General features: G+C 42.4%; 2 protein-coding genes across 2 annotated transcripts; one reads left to right on the top strand and one right to left on the bottom strand.

The window, feature by feature from the left end:
• Window positions 1-1,016: 1,016 nt before the first annotated feature.
• On the top strand, window positions 1,017-13,478 carry TAF5 (TATA-box binding protein associated factor 5). The gene is made up of 11 exons (XM_064144453.1): window positions 1,017-1,552; window positions 2,677-2,917; window positions 3,889-4,204; window positions 4,765-4,928; window positions 6,395-6,530; window positions 6,954-7,074; window positions 8,045-8,174; window positions 9,245-9,409; window positions 9,793-9,970; window positions 10,109-10,286; window positions 11,588-13,478. Exons 1-11 carry the CDS (start codon window positions 1,033-1,035, stop codon window positions 11,803-11,805), a joined length of 2,367 nt encoding a protein of 788 aa, XP_064000523.1. The 5' UTR covers window positions 1,017-1,032; the 3' UTR covers window positions 11,806-13,478.
• Window positions 13,479-14,696: 1,218 nt separating this feature from the next.
• Window positions 14,697-17,541, bottom strand: ATP5MK (ATP synthase membrane subunit k). The gene is made up of 4 exons (XM_064144458.1): window positions 17,449-17,541; window positions 15,846-15,943; window positions 15,668-15,763; window positions 14,697-14,811 (listed from the first exon to the last, which is right to left on the bottom strand). Exons 2-3 carry the CDS (start codon window positions 15,930-15,932, stop codon window positions 15,671-15,673), a joined length of 180 nt encoding a protein of 59 aa, XP_064000528.1. The 5' UTR covers window positions 15,933-15,943; window positions 17,449-17,541; the 3' UTR covers window positions 14,697-14,811; window positions 15,668-15,670.
• Between the last annotated feature and the right edge of the window lie 110 nt (window positions 17,542-17,651).

Below are 17,651 nucleotides of genomic sequence, written 5' to 3'. Positions count from 1 at the left end.
TTTGGATGTTCTTCAGTACCTTCAATATCCTACTTGTAAGTGAGGGGACCGCACCTGAACACAGTATTGAAGACACAGCCTACCAGTGCAAAGTAAAGAGGGACAATCCCTTCCCCAGTCCTGATGGCCACACCATTTCTGATATAAGCCAGGATCACAGTGTGTTAGGGGTTGGAAAGGACCCAAAGAGGTCATTGAGTCCAACACCCCTGACAGAGCAGGACCATACAAATCTATCTTAGGTCATAGAGAAACACATCCAGACAGCCCTGAAAGTCTCCAGAGAAGGAGACTCCTCAGCCTCTCTGGGGAACCTGTTCCAGGGCTCCGTGACCCTTACACTATAGAAGTTCCCCCTTGTGTTGAGGTGGAATCTCCTGTGCTGCATCTTACATCAATTGCTCTTTGTCCTATCGCAGGGAGCAAGTGAGCAGAGCCTGTCCTCACTGCTCCTGACACCCAGCCCTCAGATATGTATAAATATTTGTCAAATCCCCACTCAGCCTTCTCTTCTTCAGACTTGAAAGCCCCAGGTCCCTCAGCCTCTCCTCATGAGGCAGTGCTCCAACCCCCTAATCATCCTCGTAGCCTTCCGCTGGACCCTCTCCTGCAGACCCCTTTCCCTCTTAAACTGGGGAACCCAAAACTGAACGCAGCACTCAGGATGCTGTTGGAATTGCTCGGTCACCATTAACTCCAAAAAGGGACCGTGGTTTATTAACACGTAATCAGTTCCCGAGCGAAGTTTCTCGCATTCAGACACTGCAAGCACTGCTGAGCTCTATGATCCCTATTCGCACCGTCACTACCCCCAGTCGCTGTCAGGACTCTCAGAGCTCAGCGGTGGCCTCACAGCTGCTCCGCGAGGCTCCTGTCACCTCCGCCGCCACAAAGCGTTTCTGGCAGTGTCGCAAAGCGTAGCCGCGGGAGCCTGGATAGCGGCGCCAGGACCGACGCTTTGCCCTCACTGTCGCAAAGGCGTCCGCGCTTGGCGGCAGCCGCCCGCTGCCGGCGAATGGAGGGCGGTGCAAGATGGCGGCGCTACCTGAGGAGCCGGCAGAGGTGGTGGCGGTAAAGCCGGACCCTGAGGCAGGGACGCCTCCGCAAGCCCCTGCTGCGCCTCCCACTACTGCCGCCGCCGCTCCCGCTGCTCCTCCGGTTGTGGCGACGGAGGGGGATGCAGCAGGGAGCGGTGCGGATGCGGCGCCCCCTAAGCCTGCAGCCCCGGGCCAGGCCGCCTCCCCGACAGCGCTGGACAGACAGACACTCGTGGCCGTGCTGCAGTTCCTGCGGCGCAGTAACCTCCGCGAGTCCGAGGAGATCCTGCGACGCGAAGCCCGCCTGCTCGGCGAGGATCTCGGTGCCGCTGCCCTCAGCCCCGTCGGCGCCGGGCTTCCAGGGAGCTCGGGCGGCGATGCGGACTCCGCCGGCAGCGAGGCACTGCTCAGCCGGGTCACCGCCGCTGCCGCCATCGCGATAGGAGGCAGCGTCTCCACTGTCGCATCTTCCACCTCCGGGGTGGCGGCAGTCCCTGCCGTGCCGCCGGGGAAAGGTGGGGTCCGCGCGGGGGATGCAGGGTCGCTTCCCGGGGTAAGAGGCCGCCCCCTCCCGGCGCCAACCGTGGTCGTGCCTCTTGGAGTGCTTCTTCCTCGGGAGGGCAGCAAGAGCCAGCTCCGTCCTTCTTGGGGGACTCCTGGGTGTGTGATTCCCCGATACAACTCGAAAGGAGATCGGGATCCCCCGGGCGTGCTCCCCTCGAGCAAAGGACCAAAGACAGGGCATCCATCGTATTTGCAGGGAGCACTGTCAAAGTGCTTCCCCTTGTCTTTGTGTCTCATCTTGACTAACGGTATAGCAGGAGGCTGAGGGTTTCTTTTGTAGTTAGAGGTGATGATCCAGGATGTAGTCGCAGAGATGAGAATGAAGGCCTGATGTACAGGCCGCATTTTGAAGAGTCATAGGATGCTTGTAGAGGAGTCCGTACATTTCTGGAGTGAGTTGCTGGATACTTGAGATCTTTTGGATAATTTGATTTAAGTATTTTTTAATAAAGTTTTTTTTTGGGAGCTGTTGTACAGAATAGCATAATGAAATTTCAGTAATTGGTATGTCTGAGTTCCAGTGAATCACTAGACTATATACTATAGCATAAAGTCAGCTTGTCCCTGATATGCTTTTCATTGGTTTATCTTCTGTATAAAATATTTAAAGACTGCTGTGTGAAGCAGAACTCCAGGGGTGCTAGGAAGTTACAAAAGTCACTGCCCCGTAATGGTTGTGTAGTGGTTCCGTTGTTTAACTTAATTTGGTTGTTTATTGGAAACAAAATAATTCTAGTGGGTATATCATACAGGCTCAGAAAGGTTACACTTCTCATTTGAGAGTTTCCATTGTTAGCAATGAAAATAATCTATTTGGGTGATGTTAGTGATTTGTTCCTTCATGCATACAATCCTAGCTCGGTTAGGCACTCTGTTAAATACATTATAGGAAGGGAAAGCTCAAAAAATGCCTGAGGGTGCTGGGAGGATTTGCTGCCAAACTATAATATGCTACTGTCCTCTCACATCATTTAAGCACAAGACCTGATGTTAGGTTTTGCTACCAGTGGTGTTGTTAGCTACTGTATAAGTGTTAGTTCTTTCAAGCTATCTTACAAGCTCTTCTTATTTACAGTTGGAGGAGGTGTTGTTGTGGAAGATCAGCCAGATGTGAGTGCAGTGTTGTCTGCCTACAATCAACAGGGGGATCCAGCGCTATATGAGGAATACTACAGTGGATTAAAACACTTCATTGAGTGTTCCCTGGACTGTCACCGGGCAGAATTGTCTCAGCTGTTTTATCCTCTCTTTGTGCACATGTACTTGGAATTGGTCTACAACCAACATGAGAGTGAAGCAAAGTCTTTTTTTGAAAGGTAGTTTTCTTTTAATTTGTCTATTTGCATTATTTTATGGTAGCTACTTTGACTGCATCTCTTAAGCTATAATGGCATAGGTTTATATATATACATATTATTTTTCTTCTCTGAAGTTGAAGAGATTTGAAATCTGAAATAATGATGGATTACAGTAACTGTTCTTAAATCCTTTTCCAATTTCCTATGCTATAAAGGTTTACAAGCTACATGCTTCTGAGCTATTTCTGGACAGATTTTGAACTATCTTTATGGTGAGCAGATGAGATTAAAGGAATAAATTTATGACTAATCCGTAATTTTCTGTACTCATGCTATGTTTAATTCTTTGTCACTGAAGAAGAAGATAAAATTTAATCTGTTTTTTTTTTTTAATAAGACTAATTATTAAATATTTTACTCCAAAATAAATCTAATAGGTCAGGAAACACAGTTCTATAAGTAGGTAAAATGTTCTCTGCCACAACCGTTCCATAACATAAAATGGAAAACACTAGACACATGTTAGCTGTCAGATAATGCATATGTGGAAAATGAGAAACATCCACATTGTGAAACGTGCATGTTTTTGTAGTGAACGAGATATAAATAGATCGAAGCAGCCTTGCATAATAAAAAGCATTCTGTGCTTCATGAGGCTACTAATTAGTGTTTCATTTCTGTAATTAAGCATACTCTAACTATTTTATCTGAGGACCCTTTGGGTAAATGAAATTCTGTGAGGTTCCATTTGTGGGTTCTCTTCATTTTGTTCTTTAACTGTTGAATGCTTTTACTATGTACAGCAAGTTATTGGTGTATATTCCCCTGGATGAAATTTATTTCACCAGAAAAATAATCCCATATGTCATCAGTAGCTTCCAAAAGGTCTTCACATAGATGTTTCATGTTAAAGTAATGTAAAAAAGTGTACACTTCAGTGGTAATATGTTTGTAATTTTTTTGGGCCATATCCTCCATTATTTCAATAGATTTCATGGGGATCAGGAGTGCTACTACCAGGATGACCTGCGTGTATTATCAAGCTTAACCAAAAAAGAACATATGAAAGGTAATGAGACCATGCTGGATTTTCGAACAAGCAAGTTTGTGCTGCGCATTTCCCGTGACTCTTACCAACTCTTGAAGAGACATCTGCAGGAAAAGCAGAACAATCAGATCTGGAACATTGTTCAGGAACATCTTTACATTGATATCTTTGATGGAATGCCCCGCAGTAAACAACAGATAGATGCTATGGTTGGAAGCTTGGCTGGGGAGGCAAAACGAGAGGCTAACAAAGCAAAGGTAGGAGGCAAAGATTGTTGCATTTTCAGAAGTGAACAGTTCCCCTTTATTTTGTAGGGAGATGTGGTGATATAGACTGACAATTGTGACTTGACATCTTGAAAAACAGCAGGAACAGAACAAGGGAGGACAGCTGCACAATAGTCTGGTAGAAGAAACTATTGAGCCCCTCTGAGAGACGGTGTTGTAATCAGCCCACTGAACTAAACTTTACCTCAGAAATTACTCTGTGTTTTTTAAATGAACACCTGACTATTGGGCTTCCTCTTTTATACAACAGATGTAATTCTTTCTTACTTTCTGTTACTGCAAGGGCTGTTTGTGTAGATCTTGACAGTGTACTACCACAGTGCTATACATATGCAAGCTGTAGGGATTCTGCTTTAAAAAGTGCTAAGAAATGTTAGAACAGTGATGTATGCAGCAATTTTAAACACAACAGTTTTAAAGAAGCAGCTTTATTGCTTGGAACTGCTACATGAAAAAGATTCCATTAAATTTAATTTTCAGTAAGAATAGCAATTACTGATTTGTGTCCTATGTGTTCTGTTGGTTTGCAGGTTTTCTTTGGCTTGTTGAAAGAACCAGAGTTTGATGTGCCTTTGGATGATGAAGATGAAGAGGGAGAAAATGAGGAAGGAAAGCCAAAGAAGAAAAAACCCAAAAAAGATAGTGTAGGGTCAAAAAGTAAAAAACAAGACCCTAATGCTCCTCCCCAAAACAGGTACCAAAGAAACAATATGTAGAGAAACCTTTTAAATCCAGTCTTGTCATACCAAATCAGCATTGTTCACATGACATTTTCAAGCATTTTGGCCATTTCAGCTGCATGCAGCTTTAGTTATAGGACTTAAAAGGGATGTCATGGAAAGCTTAGCAAATCACAGAATGTTAGGTTTGGAAGATCGTCCAGTCCAACTTCCCTGCCAGGGCAGGATCATCTAGGGTAGGATACACAGGAAAGCATCCAGGTGGGTTTTGAGTGTGTCCAGAGAAGGAGGCTCCACAACCTCTCTGAGCAGCCTGTTCCAGTGTTCTGTCATTTTCACAGTGAAAAAGCTTTTCCTTATGCTTATGTGGAACCTCCAGTTCTCCAGCTTTCACTCATTGTCCCTTGTCCTATCATTGGATATCTCTGAGAAGAGCCTGGGTCTGTCCTGACACTCACGCTTCACATCTCTGTAAACATTAATGAGGTCCCCCCTCAGTCCTCTCTGAGTTACAGATCCCCAAGTCCCTCAGCTTTTCCTCATAGGTGAAGTGTTCCAATCCCTTAACAATCTTTGTGGCTCTGTGCTGGTCTCTTTCAAGCAGTTCCCCATCCTTGTACTGAGTGGCCCAGAACTGGACACAGTGTTCCAGATGTGGCCTCACTGGGGCAAAGTAGAGGGGGAGGAGAACCTCTCTTGACCTACTAACCACAGCCCTTCTAGAAGACCACAGGATGTCACCATCTCTCTTGGCCATGAGGGCACATTGCTGGCTCATGGTCATACTGTTGTACACCAGACCCCCAGGTCCTTTTTGCCAGAGCTTCTCTCCAATGAATCGTCACCCAACCTGTGCTGGTACACTGGGTTGTTCTTTCCCAGACACAAGACTACATTTGGCCTTGTTGATTTTTGTTAAATTTCTCCACACAAATTTGTCTCCAGCCTGTCATGGTCCTGCTGAATGGCAGCAGAGCCTTCAGGTGTGTCAGCCACTCCTCCCAGTTTGGTGTCATCAGCAAACTTGATGATGGTGCACTCTCTTCCCTCATCCAGGTCGTTGATGAAGATATTAAACAGTACTGGTCCCCATACTGACCCACCAGGGTCTCCACTAAGTACAGACCTCCAAAGAAACTGTCCAGTTGACCACAACTCTCTGACATCGTTCCTTCTCTGGTTTTGCCCTTCAGGCCAATCTAGATTTCTGTTGATAAATCTTACGTTCTTGCCTACTGATCTTTCAAGGTCATATTCGATATATGGGATATAAATATATCCCTCCACTTTGTGTCTGAAATTCTTAAAGCTACCACCTCTTTTTCTTACACATCAATATTTTTTCTATAGTATTTCATTTTTTACTAATTCTTGTTTCACAGTTAAATACTGAGGTATTGGTGAGAATGTTTCCCTTTCTTTGTTTCAATTAACAGTGTGGAAGGTGCTTTTACTTTGTAAAAATATGTGCTTCTTGTAGAATTCCTCTGCCTGAACTGAAAGACTCTGACAAGCTGGATAAAGTAATGAATATGAAGGAAGCTGCAAGGCGTGTGCGTCTTGGCCCAGAGTGCTTGCCCTCCATCTGTTTCTACACATTCCTTAATGCTTACCAGGTTGGTTAAAGAAGAGTTTTGATAAGACAGAATGAGGCCTTAACAGCATTGGCAAGGGTTGCTGGAGTATTTGGAATGAATATCACAAATTTTATCTTCTGAAGTGTTCAAAATTCACTTTAAAGACTCCTTAAGCTGTATAATTTCCATGTTCCTTGGTTTTGCTCTGATTTTGCCATAACTTCTTTCACTTTTCCTGTGGGGCCTTAAGTGCGTTCTACAGAATGCAGTAGAATTTGCAGAATACTGGAAACCAGTGTTGGTTTGTGATTGTTGACCATGCCTTGTTCATATAGTTTCATTTTTAGTGCTGTAAGAATTGATGTGGTTTTAAGTCTATCCTAGAATACCTCTTAGGATTTTGTAGTATTGGAAATGCATGACGAAAGATTCAAGCAATATAAATGACTATTTTGTGTTTAGGGTCTGACTGCAGTGGATATTACAGATGATTCTAGCATGATTGTAGGAGGCTTTGCTGACTCTACTGTTAGAGTGTGGTCAGTGACTCCGAAAAAGCTACGCAGTGTGAAAACAGCAGCAGGTAATTAAGACAGTAACACTTAAATGAGCTTTTGTTACTTGTGACACCTTCACTTTACATGAAAAGGGAAACCATGTTTGTCATCTCCAGCAAGTAGGTGCTTTCAGTTTGAAGAAACAAAATGCACAAATGCTTGACTGCATTTTTTTAGGCTGCCATTAGAAGTATTTTTAGGGGAATTAGAAGTCTGGTTATGTACACTGAGGTGGTCAGTGCACAAAGCTTGGAACTAGCCATAATGAGCATGAAACTAGACATCTTACTTCCTTACTGGATAGTAACTACAGGATATAGTAGACAGTTTGCTTCAGGTAATCTAGGGTAGTCTAGAGGTACCCTAGGGAAATTTATAGGAGGCAACTGTGAGAAGGGTGGAGGAGAATGTCCTGAAGCTCAGTACTTAGGAAATTCATGGAAACCAAGTTTTTTTTTAATTCTGCTGTTTATGTAACAATGTTTTATGGTTGAATCTAGATACCATGCAAATATTTCTTAATTTGATATTTCACTGAGAGGTGGTCATGATGTTCTGCAAACAGCAGCCCACAGACTAAAGATTATTTTGTTGGGTGTAGTGTGCAGATGTCAAAACCTGTCTGTAAAGTGTGTGTGCCATATTAACTTCCTGGGCCTGTGAAAAGTTGGCGTCTGTGTCAAAAAGATGTTACTGTATTTGGAGACTGAACAAATACCTGTTTGAAAAACAACACATTTGGATTAATGTATTTTAGCTCAGTGAAGGCTTAAGAATTAATTGCTACTTATGTAAAGAATTGCTTTCACCTTTTAAATGGCAAAAAATATTCTAAATGCTGTTGTATATTGCAAACTTACCAGTTCCCAGGTACTTTGTCATGTTCACATCATGCTTGCCTCTTTTTAGAGAGAATATAATTTGTTTTCCTGTTCATGACATTTATCTTTGAACTTCTAACTGTTATGATGATAAATTAACTTTGAAATATTGCAGACCTCAGTCTCATCGACAAAGAATCAGATGATGTCTTGGAGAGAATCATGGATGAGAAAACAGCAAGTGAGTTGAAGATTTTATATGGTCACAGTGGACCTGTCTATGGCACCAGCTTCAGTCCTGATAGGTAAAATAAGTTCCAAAGCAGACCAGTTTGCTTGAGTTTCAGTTGTATGCTACCGAATGCAGATGTGTTCTTGATGTAACTTGGAAAATGTTAAAGGAATTCTTGTTCACACATCTTAAAAGAAACTATATCCAAATGTAAGTGCTTGTTGTGCTCAGGGTGTAGGGCACTGTCAGCTGTTACTAAAATCAGCTGGAGGTGAGGATCACAGCACCTTTTTGAGGTTCAGGACTTAGATGGCAAAATAGATCATCTCTTTTGCAAACTGGGGTTTTAATGAAGTGTAGAGGAAAAATAATGCAGCATTGATGTACAGTATTGCAAATCATTGAACCATACTGACTAGCGTGTTGCTGCTCTTGAAGTCAAGTTTCTTATATTCTACTGAGACTTTAGTTTGAGAATGTGTGGAGTATCTTTAAAATAAGAGATTTAGAACCATTATGTAATTACAAGAGCCAAGAGTAGAAAGGGTTTAAATGACTGTAGTTTTGCTTTTGCCTGTGTCTAGTAAGGAAACAGCCATCACAGAGGAACAGCTGAGAGGTAAATGTGTGGAACGTGAATGTAGAGTCTATGAAGTGAGAATATGAATGTGATAGGAATTCTCTTTCAGGAAATCTTGACATTTCATGTGGAGTTATATTAGTATTTTTTTTTAAGTAACACAATATATTAGTTTCCAGTTACATGAAAATTTTATTAATAATTCCTGAGTAGAGACCTGCTCTGTGGGGTTGGTTTGTTTGTTTGTTTGTTTATGGTGGGTTTTTTTTGTTTTTTTTTTGAGGGAGGGCTCTTGGGATTTTGTTTGGCTTTTTTCTCCCCTCATTATTGCTGTCAGTGTCATCAGAAATTGGCATAAATATCCAGTTGTCTCTTTTTTGCACAGGGGCGTAGGACTGGATTCTGCTTGGTTATTGTTACTTGCCCTTATTTGTGACAAGCTGAACAGATGCTGTTCAGTGGCCAGTTTTTCTTACAATAGACATCTTATGTTGTTTATGCAATGGTTATACAGTCCATGTGTAAGTTTCTTGTGTAATACGCTATACTTCCTCCTGTGACAGGAACTATCTGTTGTCCTGTTCTGAGGATGGCACTGTCAGATTGTGGAGTCTCCAAACATTCACGTGTTTGGTGGGATATAAAGGACACAACTATCCAGTATGGGATACACAGTTCTCACCTTACGGTTATTACTTTGTGTCAGGGGGACACGACAGAGTGGCTCGGTAAGAAACTAGATGAGTTTTTCACTTCTTAGGGTCAATTTGTGGTGGGTTAACCTTGAAAGTGATTAGCTGATACACTCTAGCCTACCCTATTACTGAAAACAATTTTTATTTCATGTCAATTAAATGGCTGGATAAACATTTTAATGTAGGTTTTCTTGGTTGGTTTGGTTTTCTTTTTTCATTTGTCTGTCAACTTGGCAGCATATTCTTTGGTTTTTCCTTCTGAAAAGTATACTGCTCCAAAATACATCCTGCTAATTCAATAAACTGAAATCACTGCACAATTATTTCCTTTTATTCCTCATTGTTCAACAGGCACTGAATTTCATTAAGGTTCTTTTTTTATTAATAAAACTTTTTATTTCCTTTGTTTCTTTAAGCCTGTGGGCAACAGATCACTACCAGCCTTTACGGATCTTTGCTGGCCACCTTGCTGATGTGACGTGTACTCGATTTCATCCAAACTCCAACTACATTGCCACGGGCTCAGCAGACAGGACTATACGGCTCTGGGATGTTTTGAATGGGAATTGTGTAAGAATATTCACTGGGCATAAGGTAAAGGAGTATCACAGTGTGAAAGTGATGTTGATTCTCTGATGGGAGTCTGAAGAGTAGTGTTCAGAATGAGTACAGCTCCACTGACTGAATGAGAATAGACTTAACTGGCTTGATTTCTTCTCTGAACTATTTTAGGGACCAATTCATTCACTGGCATTTTCTCCTAATGGACGATTCCTGGCTACCGGAGCAACAGATGGAAGAGTTCTGCTGTGGGATATTGGACATGGCTTGATGGTTGGAGAATTGAAAGGGCACACAGACACTATCTACGCGCTCAGATTCAGTAGAGATGGGGAGATTTTAGCATCAGGTAAAACTCACTGGAAACAGTGACACTTACATTGTGTTCTGTAAGCTTGAAGAAGAATGATGTAATTGGTTCCTTAAACAGGAATACAAAGCTTAACAAAAGCAGCAACTGCTGGTTCAAGTACTTCACCTGACTGAGAAGTATGATCCCTCACTCTCCAGGAGCTGAAGGAAAGACGTTAGACAACTAGATGATTGTGAATGTTGGGATCTGTGTACAGTGTTGGGGTGGAATCTAAAGTTAGAAATAACTCTGGGCCAAACAAGAAGTGGCTGGAGTAGAAGGACAGGATACTGGAATGGGAGTGGGACATAGCAGGACTCAAGAGAGAGGAAGGCATAGGAAGGAAGAAGAGTTATCCACACCCATATTATTTCTTCACAGTATATATATTTTTTTATATAGATATATTTTAATAACAAGTCTATAAGCAGCAAAACGTGTGAGGCCTGCTTGTTCCTCCTATCTGTCCACACAGATTGTCTGGTGTCTAATACGTAAGAGCTCCCATGCCAGTTTTCCTTTTGCGGAGGCACAAAGTTCTGGGTTTAGTGAACTGATTTCTTAAAATGTAAAGGAATTTAATGACTCTTAAAACTGTTCTGTCAGATGGCTGAAACTAGCTGTTCAGAAAGTTCAAACTACTCACAGAAGAAATGATGGGCAGATGAAGTAGTTATATCATGGTAATTTCCCATGAAACCAGGCTAGGAGCATCCTGCATTTATTACTACTATGTTCCTAAACACAGTGCAGTGAGGATACTCAATGAACCACTACTGCAGGAGTGTAAGCTAACATACAGGGTATAGGTCTGATCCAATCTGCTTGGTGTATGCTTGGTGTCTGCTTCAGTTTATCTACCAGTTCTCAGCTGAGAGCACAGGCCACTGGATCTGCAAAATTTTACATCTTCCCTGTATCAAAGAAACTGTTACTCTGTGACTTAGAATCATTAACATTTGCTGAAATCGGGAATCTAACCTACAGGAGGGTCCTGCTTTTTCAGTGCTAAGTGTTAAAATACAACCCTAAGTTGTTTACGAGAGTTCTTTGTGCTCATCCCACAGGGCACTCAGGCTAGGCTATGGGAAAGCTGAAATCCTGGCAGCTTTTATGTATGCATTATGTTAGAGGCTTGTTAAAACTCTGTTTCATTGCCAAGATGAAGGTGTAAGACTACAATTCAGAGCAAACCTTTTTGAGCCTCAGTTTTTGTTCACTTGCTCCCTGGTGATGATTTTTTAAAATATAATATACCTATATATTTGATTTTGACCTTAAATTGTTGTTCTTTTTAGGTTCAATGGATAATACAGTTCGTCTGTGGGATGCTGTGAAGGCATTTGAAGACTTAGAAACTGATGACTTTACTACAGCCACTGGACATATAAACTTGCCTGAAAACTCACAGGAGTTGTTATTAGGTACATACATGACCAAATCAACCCCAGTTGTACACCTCCATTTTACACGCAGAAACTTGCTGCTGGCTGCAGGAGCCTACAGTTCGCAGTAAATTGGGAAGGTGTAAGACTGACTGTGCCAAATCACTGCAGTAGTGACCTCAGGACGTGAGACAAAGAGGAATGTGTTGTACAGATGGAATTCCTAATCTGTTGCAGGAAAAACAAAAAGGTATGTAAACTGATGCAAGCAGCATTTTTCATTTCTGCTATTCCATACTTATACACAGTTTGAAAATGCTGGAGATTGCCAGGACATCATAGCTATAAAAGAAGAAATTGTTCACGGTGCTTTTGATAACTATTTCCATGTTTGTTTTTTATGTCCTCTCATAGTATTGAGTTCTGCTGAAACTTGTAGAATGTTAACAGCCTTGGTATGTGTTCTCAAATGATTTTTTTCTAAAGCACTTAATTTATGGTTAGCAAATGTTTAATCAATCTCAAACACAAGATGAAAAGTGTTTAGTTTCAGAAAAGAATGTAGTTTAATTCACTATAGCCTGAGCTGGGCAACAGGTATGGTGAGAATATCACAACAACTAACAGGGCATTGAAAGAGTAGGCCCCACTGGCAGAGGCTTGTGGGGACCTGCTGCAAAGGTACAGGTTTTAATGCATCCATGTACTAAACCTGAAAAGATTTCAAATTCCTGTGCTCTTTTGAGGTTATCAGAAATGCAGATCTTGTTACTGTTTTCACTGCTGGCCAATGCTGTAAATGGGATAAGGAATCAGAAGTGCAATGTGAAATTTACTTACTTTTGTACTGTACTGTAGGGAAAAAAGGGGAGGCACATCTGAAGTCCCTGTTGTTACAGAAGTGGACTTAAACCCATTCACTTTGTGTTACATCTAAAAGACCTTACAAACTTATGCCCTTTCTACAATATAACAAAATGTAGAACTAGCCAAGACATTGAAATGTTACTGCAGAGTAAAAGGATTAATCAGCCTTCAGTGTATTATCAAATGTGCTTTTGAGAGGCCAGCTTGGGTGCTGGTAGCTATTTCCACCCACAAAAACATTGTACTCCAGCAAGTCCTGGACAACTAATAAAGCTCAGTGATCTTTTTCTAGGGAAAACATGCAAAACACTGCTAAGTGTAACTTCTTTCTGGGTATTTGAACAGAAACCACCACCACCAAAGGATAGGCTCATTTTGGTATGATTTTTTGATTGATTTTTGTTTTAGTTTCATCCTTTTTATTTTTTAATCTCTTAAAACTATAAGGAGAAATTTTATGTTCCTCATTACTTTACACTAAGATAATAGGATAATTGCACATTCTGCTGGCTTTCTAGTGAAAATAAAAGCAAGATTGACATTTCTAAGGTAACATAACTAGAGAACCACTTCCTTTTTTCATCTCTTGCCTAACTTGAACTCTGGGAGTAAAGTTTTATTAGAGGCATTATACATCAAAATAAAAGGTGGGAAATATATTAAGAAGCTTATCTGGAAATTCTCTTTAAATAAAAAAAAAGGTTAAAAATAAATTATTATGGATTTTTTTTTTTGTAATGGTACCACAACAAAATGGTACCACAACAAAATTCCCTACCTTTCAACAGGATCAGTTGAATTCAAGTACAATTATGGTGAACCAAATTATCCTAAACCACATGTACAGTTTTGACAGCTTCAAGGAAACACTGCCACGTTCTGCCTTTACATTTTGTACAGTTTTATACTTTTGATATAATAAATACTAAAACCACAATTTGTGTCTGCTACAAGGTATTGTCTTTCCTTTATGTCTGCAATAGAAGCAAGAGCACTGCTTGCAGCTGCAAGCACACTGATGAGAGTAGTTCAGAAAGAGTCAAGTGGATGACCATTTCAAGGGTAAGTGATGGGTTCTAGCAAACTGGAGCTATCATTTTCATCTGGAAAATTCATATACAGCAGAGGCCATGTATGCAAAATTTCACAGGAAAGGAAAAGGACTAGGTTTATTCAGAGGGTCCAGCATGTACAAATAGAATACATGAACTAGAGGGAGCATGAAGACTGGGCTCTTTTTTCTAGCACCCCTTTCTGTCCCCTGATGATCTCAGTTTGGGAAGTGCATTTGCATTCTTTAGTATCATTGTCCCAGGTTCAAACCCTATAGTGAGATCTTTTGAAAAGCACAGTGCTACATAATCACATCCACACACCGGCACTAATGTTTCATCTAAGGAAGGTACTGAGTTTTCATTGAGATACAGAAAGACACTAGAGGATGTGACACACAAGTTTTCGTGCTGGGCAGGGAGGGGGACTGTGGTAGGAATTAAGAAGCTATGTCATGGAAAAAGCAGCACTGAACTACTTAAGTCACTTTAGGAACATACAGAGTTCATAGAATCACAGAATGGTTTGGATTGAAACAGACTTTAAATATCTAGATCCACCCCCTCCACTGCCACAGGCAGGGACACCTTCCACTAGAGCTGGTTGCTCAAGGCACCATCCAACCTGGCCTTCCAGCAAGGAGCCAGTTTCAAGAGCTTAACATCAGCAAAGTAAACTTTTCTTTATGGTGGCTACCCCTGCAAGAGGCCAGAGAAACTGATAAAATTTATGGTATTTGAGCCTTTTCTGTCTGCTTTGGGAGGTTTTCCATCCAAAGCAAACAGATTACACCTGTTCATACAAACAAGCGTAATCTGTGCTACATTATTAGTACTGAAGAACAACTGGGTAACTGGCTCACATAACCATGTAAGCTGTTACCCATTCTGACATGAAAGTGTGGAGATGCTTTGCTCAGTTCTATCTGGTATCACCATGCTGAAGTCTTTCCTAGGTTACTACCAGGTACTCAGAACACTTCATGATGTGTTGTAGCAGCAGGAGTGCAATTAAGATAACTGCAACAGGAATCAGTTACTCCATCGCCTCTACAAATAACTTATTTTTGAGAGAATAAAATGAGAAATGTAACATTTATGGGTTCTTTTCCCACCATTTTGTATTTCCAATAAAACAATTATTTATTTTATTAGCCACCACTGGTCACCATCTTGCATTATGTTAACACAGACTGAAGGTTCAGACATGCCAGCAACCTGCCAAGAGAGAAGAGACCAAACATTATCAACTCTGGCACAGTAGTACTAGCAGCAGCATTCCCTTTCCCCAAGCTCAAACAATTTTAGTTATGAGCAAGCAATTTTTAGCACACCCATGAAGACATAACTGATGTCCCTGTAATAGACAATTACAATGATCAAAATAATTGTTTTCCACCCCATTTTGCAGACTGTGAGCATAGCCTTTATTTTTTTTTCAGCGGAAGTTTTGTATTTGAAAATAACTCTAGAATCTATTAAGGTGGTTGTTGCAATACAAGAACAAATCAAATAATTTCTGCACAGCCCCTGCATAATCAGGAGTGCAATACAGACCATTCTGTTGTGCAGTGCTCCTTAGGTCTGGTCAAAGAAAGATTTTAACAGACTACATTAACCTCTGCTTGGAATTCCCTAAAATAACTCAGTCCTCAAGTACTACAACATTTCAACAACCTACAAGGCAACAGTTACCCCAATTTTACAGCAGAAGGGCAGCCAAAGGCACCCAATAGCTGTAGTCAAAGGTTGGTCTGCTGTATTAGTTTTAGCTGCAACATCCTTCCACTTCTCTTTTGGTTACTCTTCCTCCCTGCATGCTGTCCCTAGTGCCATTCACTGTGCCAGAAGACCAAACAAACACTAGTATCCCATATTCTCTGTGTTTTCCTTCCACAACCTACTTCATTCATAATGTCCCCAAATAAGGTTCACTTCAGTTAATGTTTAAAATGACAAAGTTCATGTGAAGTGTTTCTCTTGTTACATTGTATTAGCGACTTGTGCTTTGTCACTCACTCTTCTTGGGCTGACACTGAAACATTTCGGTCCTGGAAGAACACCAGACACTTACCATTTACTTATCTGCCACAGCAGGAGCTTGCTTTTTAGGTCTAAACTTGAAATACAAGATGAGCATTGCAACACTTGCATATGTTGCTAATACATACTGGAAAACATAAAAATTAAGTTTAGTTTCAGTCTAAATCCCAGGAAACACCACTATAGTAGACTACAGAAGTAATACATACATTCCTCCTGCCTGTGATAGTGTAGGAATTGAAGTACTTCTGAAATCCAGTGAACTGGTGCTCAGAACCTGAGTCATGGCCAGCCATGGCTGCTTGTCCTATTAAGAAATAAAGAACAAATTTAGAGACAACTGTATTGAATCTAAAGAAAAAAGACAATCTTTGCACTGAAGTTAATGATTCTATTGTCAGCTATTAACTTTGTTTTCAGGACATCCAGCAGACAATGGATATGCGCAAGGAGCTGGCAACATTCAGAGAACTCTACATTAGGGTACAATTAGGTAACACAAGAGCAGATAAGCAATTGGGAGGAACAGTTATGATCTTCACAGTTAATTCCATCAAATATGAAAAGAAATTCCTCAAGGTCCTTGCTAATAATAGTCCTGTCTGCACAGCCATTCAACAGAGACAAATTTCTACCAGTTGTTCAGGAATCTGCAATACCCAAGATAAATCTTCACTGCTTCAGCTAAAAAACAGCTTCAGTTATATACTCCTGTTACTCTGTTAATCAAAATGCTGCTTTACAGCACTTACACCATATTAGCATGCAAGTATTGCTAGTAAGCACTGACCTGCTCTTAGCTGCACATCTCTAATGCACCTGACTTGACTACTCTAGTATCCATGAAAGAGGTAAAAATATACTTTTCCCCCTAGTTTTCAGCCAGATCAACAAGTGACTTGAGCAGCTACAAAGTCTCAAAAGGCTTTCACAGAAACAACAAAACCGCTTTAAGTACATTTCTATATTCTGTCAGTGTCTGGAACAACGTTTCGGATCTACTGTAAGAAGTTCAAGGGCGTGGCACGGCTACAGTAGCTAACCTGCAGGGTCACTGAACGGCTGGGATGTGCATTCTGGAGATCACTTATTGTTTGGCTTGTAACTCACTTCAAAAGAGGCTCACACACCATACAGTTACCAGCTACACCAGGCAGATGCTGTACCCTCCTTCTTCAGGACTCCAGAAAAAGAGGGGCACAAGAAACTGCTATATCAGATGTGATGGTCATTAACAGCTCTTATGCCAGCCCAGTACAGTAACCTATCTCTAACGTAGAATCCGGTAAGTGTGCCTGTAACCGGAACGAATATAAAATAGCTAAAAGTCACAATGAAATAACCCTTTTCAGCATCTGTACACGAACTGGAAAGCCACGGCCATCTTCTCGTATGCCCAATCGATGCGAAAGCTGGAGAAGAGCCATCGCGCCCCTTCAGGGGCGACTCGGAGGCCAGATACAAGTTTTCTTTCTAGAGGTAACCCGGTGCCCTTGTCAGGCACGGCCTGCCCCGCCGGCTGCCCTGACGCTGGCTGCCGCGCTCGCCCCAGCCCCGCACAGAACGCGGCTCCACGTCGCCGGCGGAGACAGCCGCGCTCCCGGCGCGCCCCCTCCCCAGCTCGCGTCGCGCCGGGGGAACGGACGCGGCGACACCGCAGGTGAAGGTCGCGGGCGCGCCGCGGAACAGCCGCGGTTCGGGGCCGCAGCCACTCCTCGTTCCCGCCCCGCGGGGCAGCCCCCCCCGGGGAGAATCGCGGGCGAGGGTCTGCGGCCGGGAAGGGCACTCTGCCCCGCGGCCGCCCAGCAGTACCTCCGCCGCCGCCGTCCAGCCGCCGCACTCTGCCCTCGGCCTGCTCCCTCCCACAAAATGGCGGCGCCGAGAGCCGCGCGCAGCCACCGCCGGCCACGCTGATTGGCTGCACGTCCCGGGGCGGGGCCTCTCCCCTTCCCTCTGGTTGGCTGGAGAGAGACTCGCACTTCCGTTCGCCCTTTGCGCCCTGACCCGGTGCTGCT

This window comes from Pogoniulus pusillus, chromosome 6 (assembly GCF_015220805.1).
Source record: "Pogoniulus pusillus isolate bPogPus1 chromosome 6, bPogPus1.pri, whole genome shotgun sequence".
Classification (NCBI taxonomy): domain Eukaryota; kingdom Metazoa; phylum Chordata; class Aves; order Piciformes; family Lybiidae; genus Pogoniulus; species Pogoniulus pusillus.
This window is presented reverse-complemented; position numbering and strand designations above follow the sequence as displayed.

Coding starts and splice junctions, on each gene's coding strand:
- TAF5 (XM_064144453.1), top strand. CDS start 1,033: ATGGCGGCGCTACCTGAGGAGCCGGCAGAGGTGGTGGCGGTAAAGCCG. Junction 4,205..4,764: donor GAGAGGCTAACAAAGCAAAG/GTAGGAGGCAAA, acceptor GTTGGTTTGCAG/GTTTTCTTTGGCTTGTTGAA. Junction 8,175..9,244: donor ACCAGCTTCAGTCCTGATAG/GTAAAATAAGTT, acceptor CTCCTGTGACAG/GAACTATCTGTTGTCCTGTT.
- ATP5MK (XM_064144458.1), bottom strand. CDS start 15,932: ATGGCTGGCCATGACTCAGGTTCTGAGCACCAGTTCACTGGATTTCAG. Junction 15,764..15,845: donor CTATCACAGGCAGGAGGAAT/GTATGTATTACT, acceptor TATGTTTTCCAG/TATGTATTAGCAACATATGC.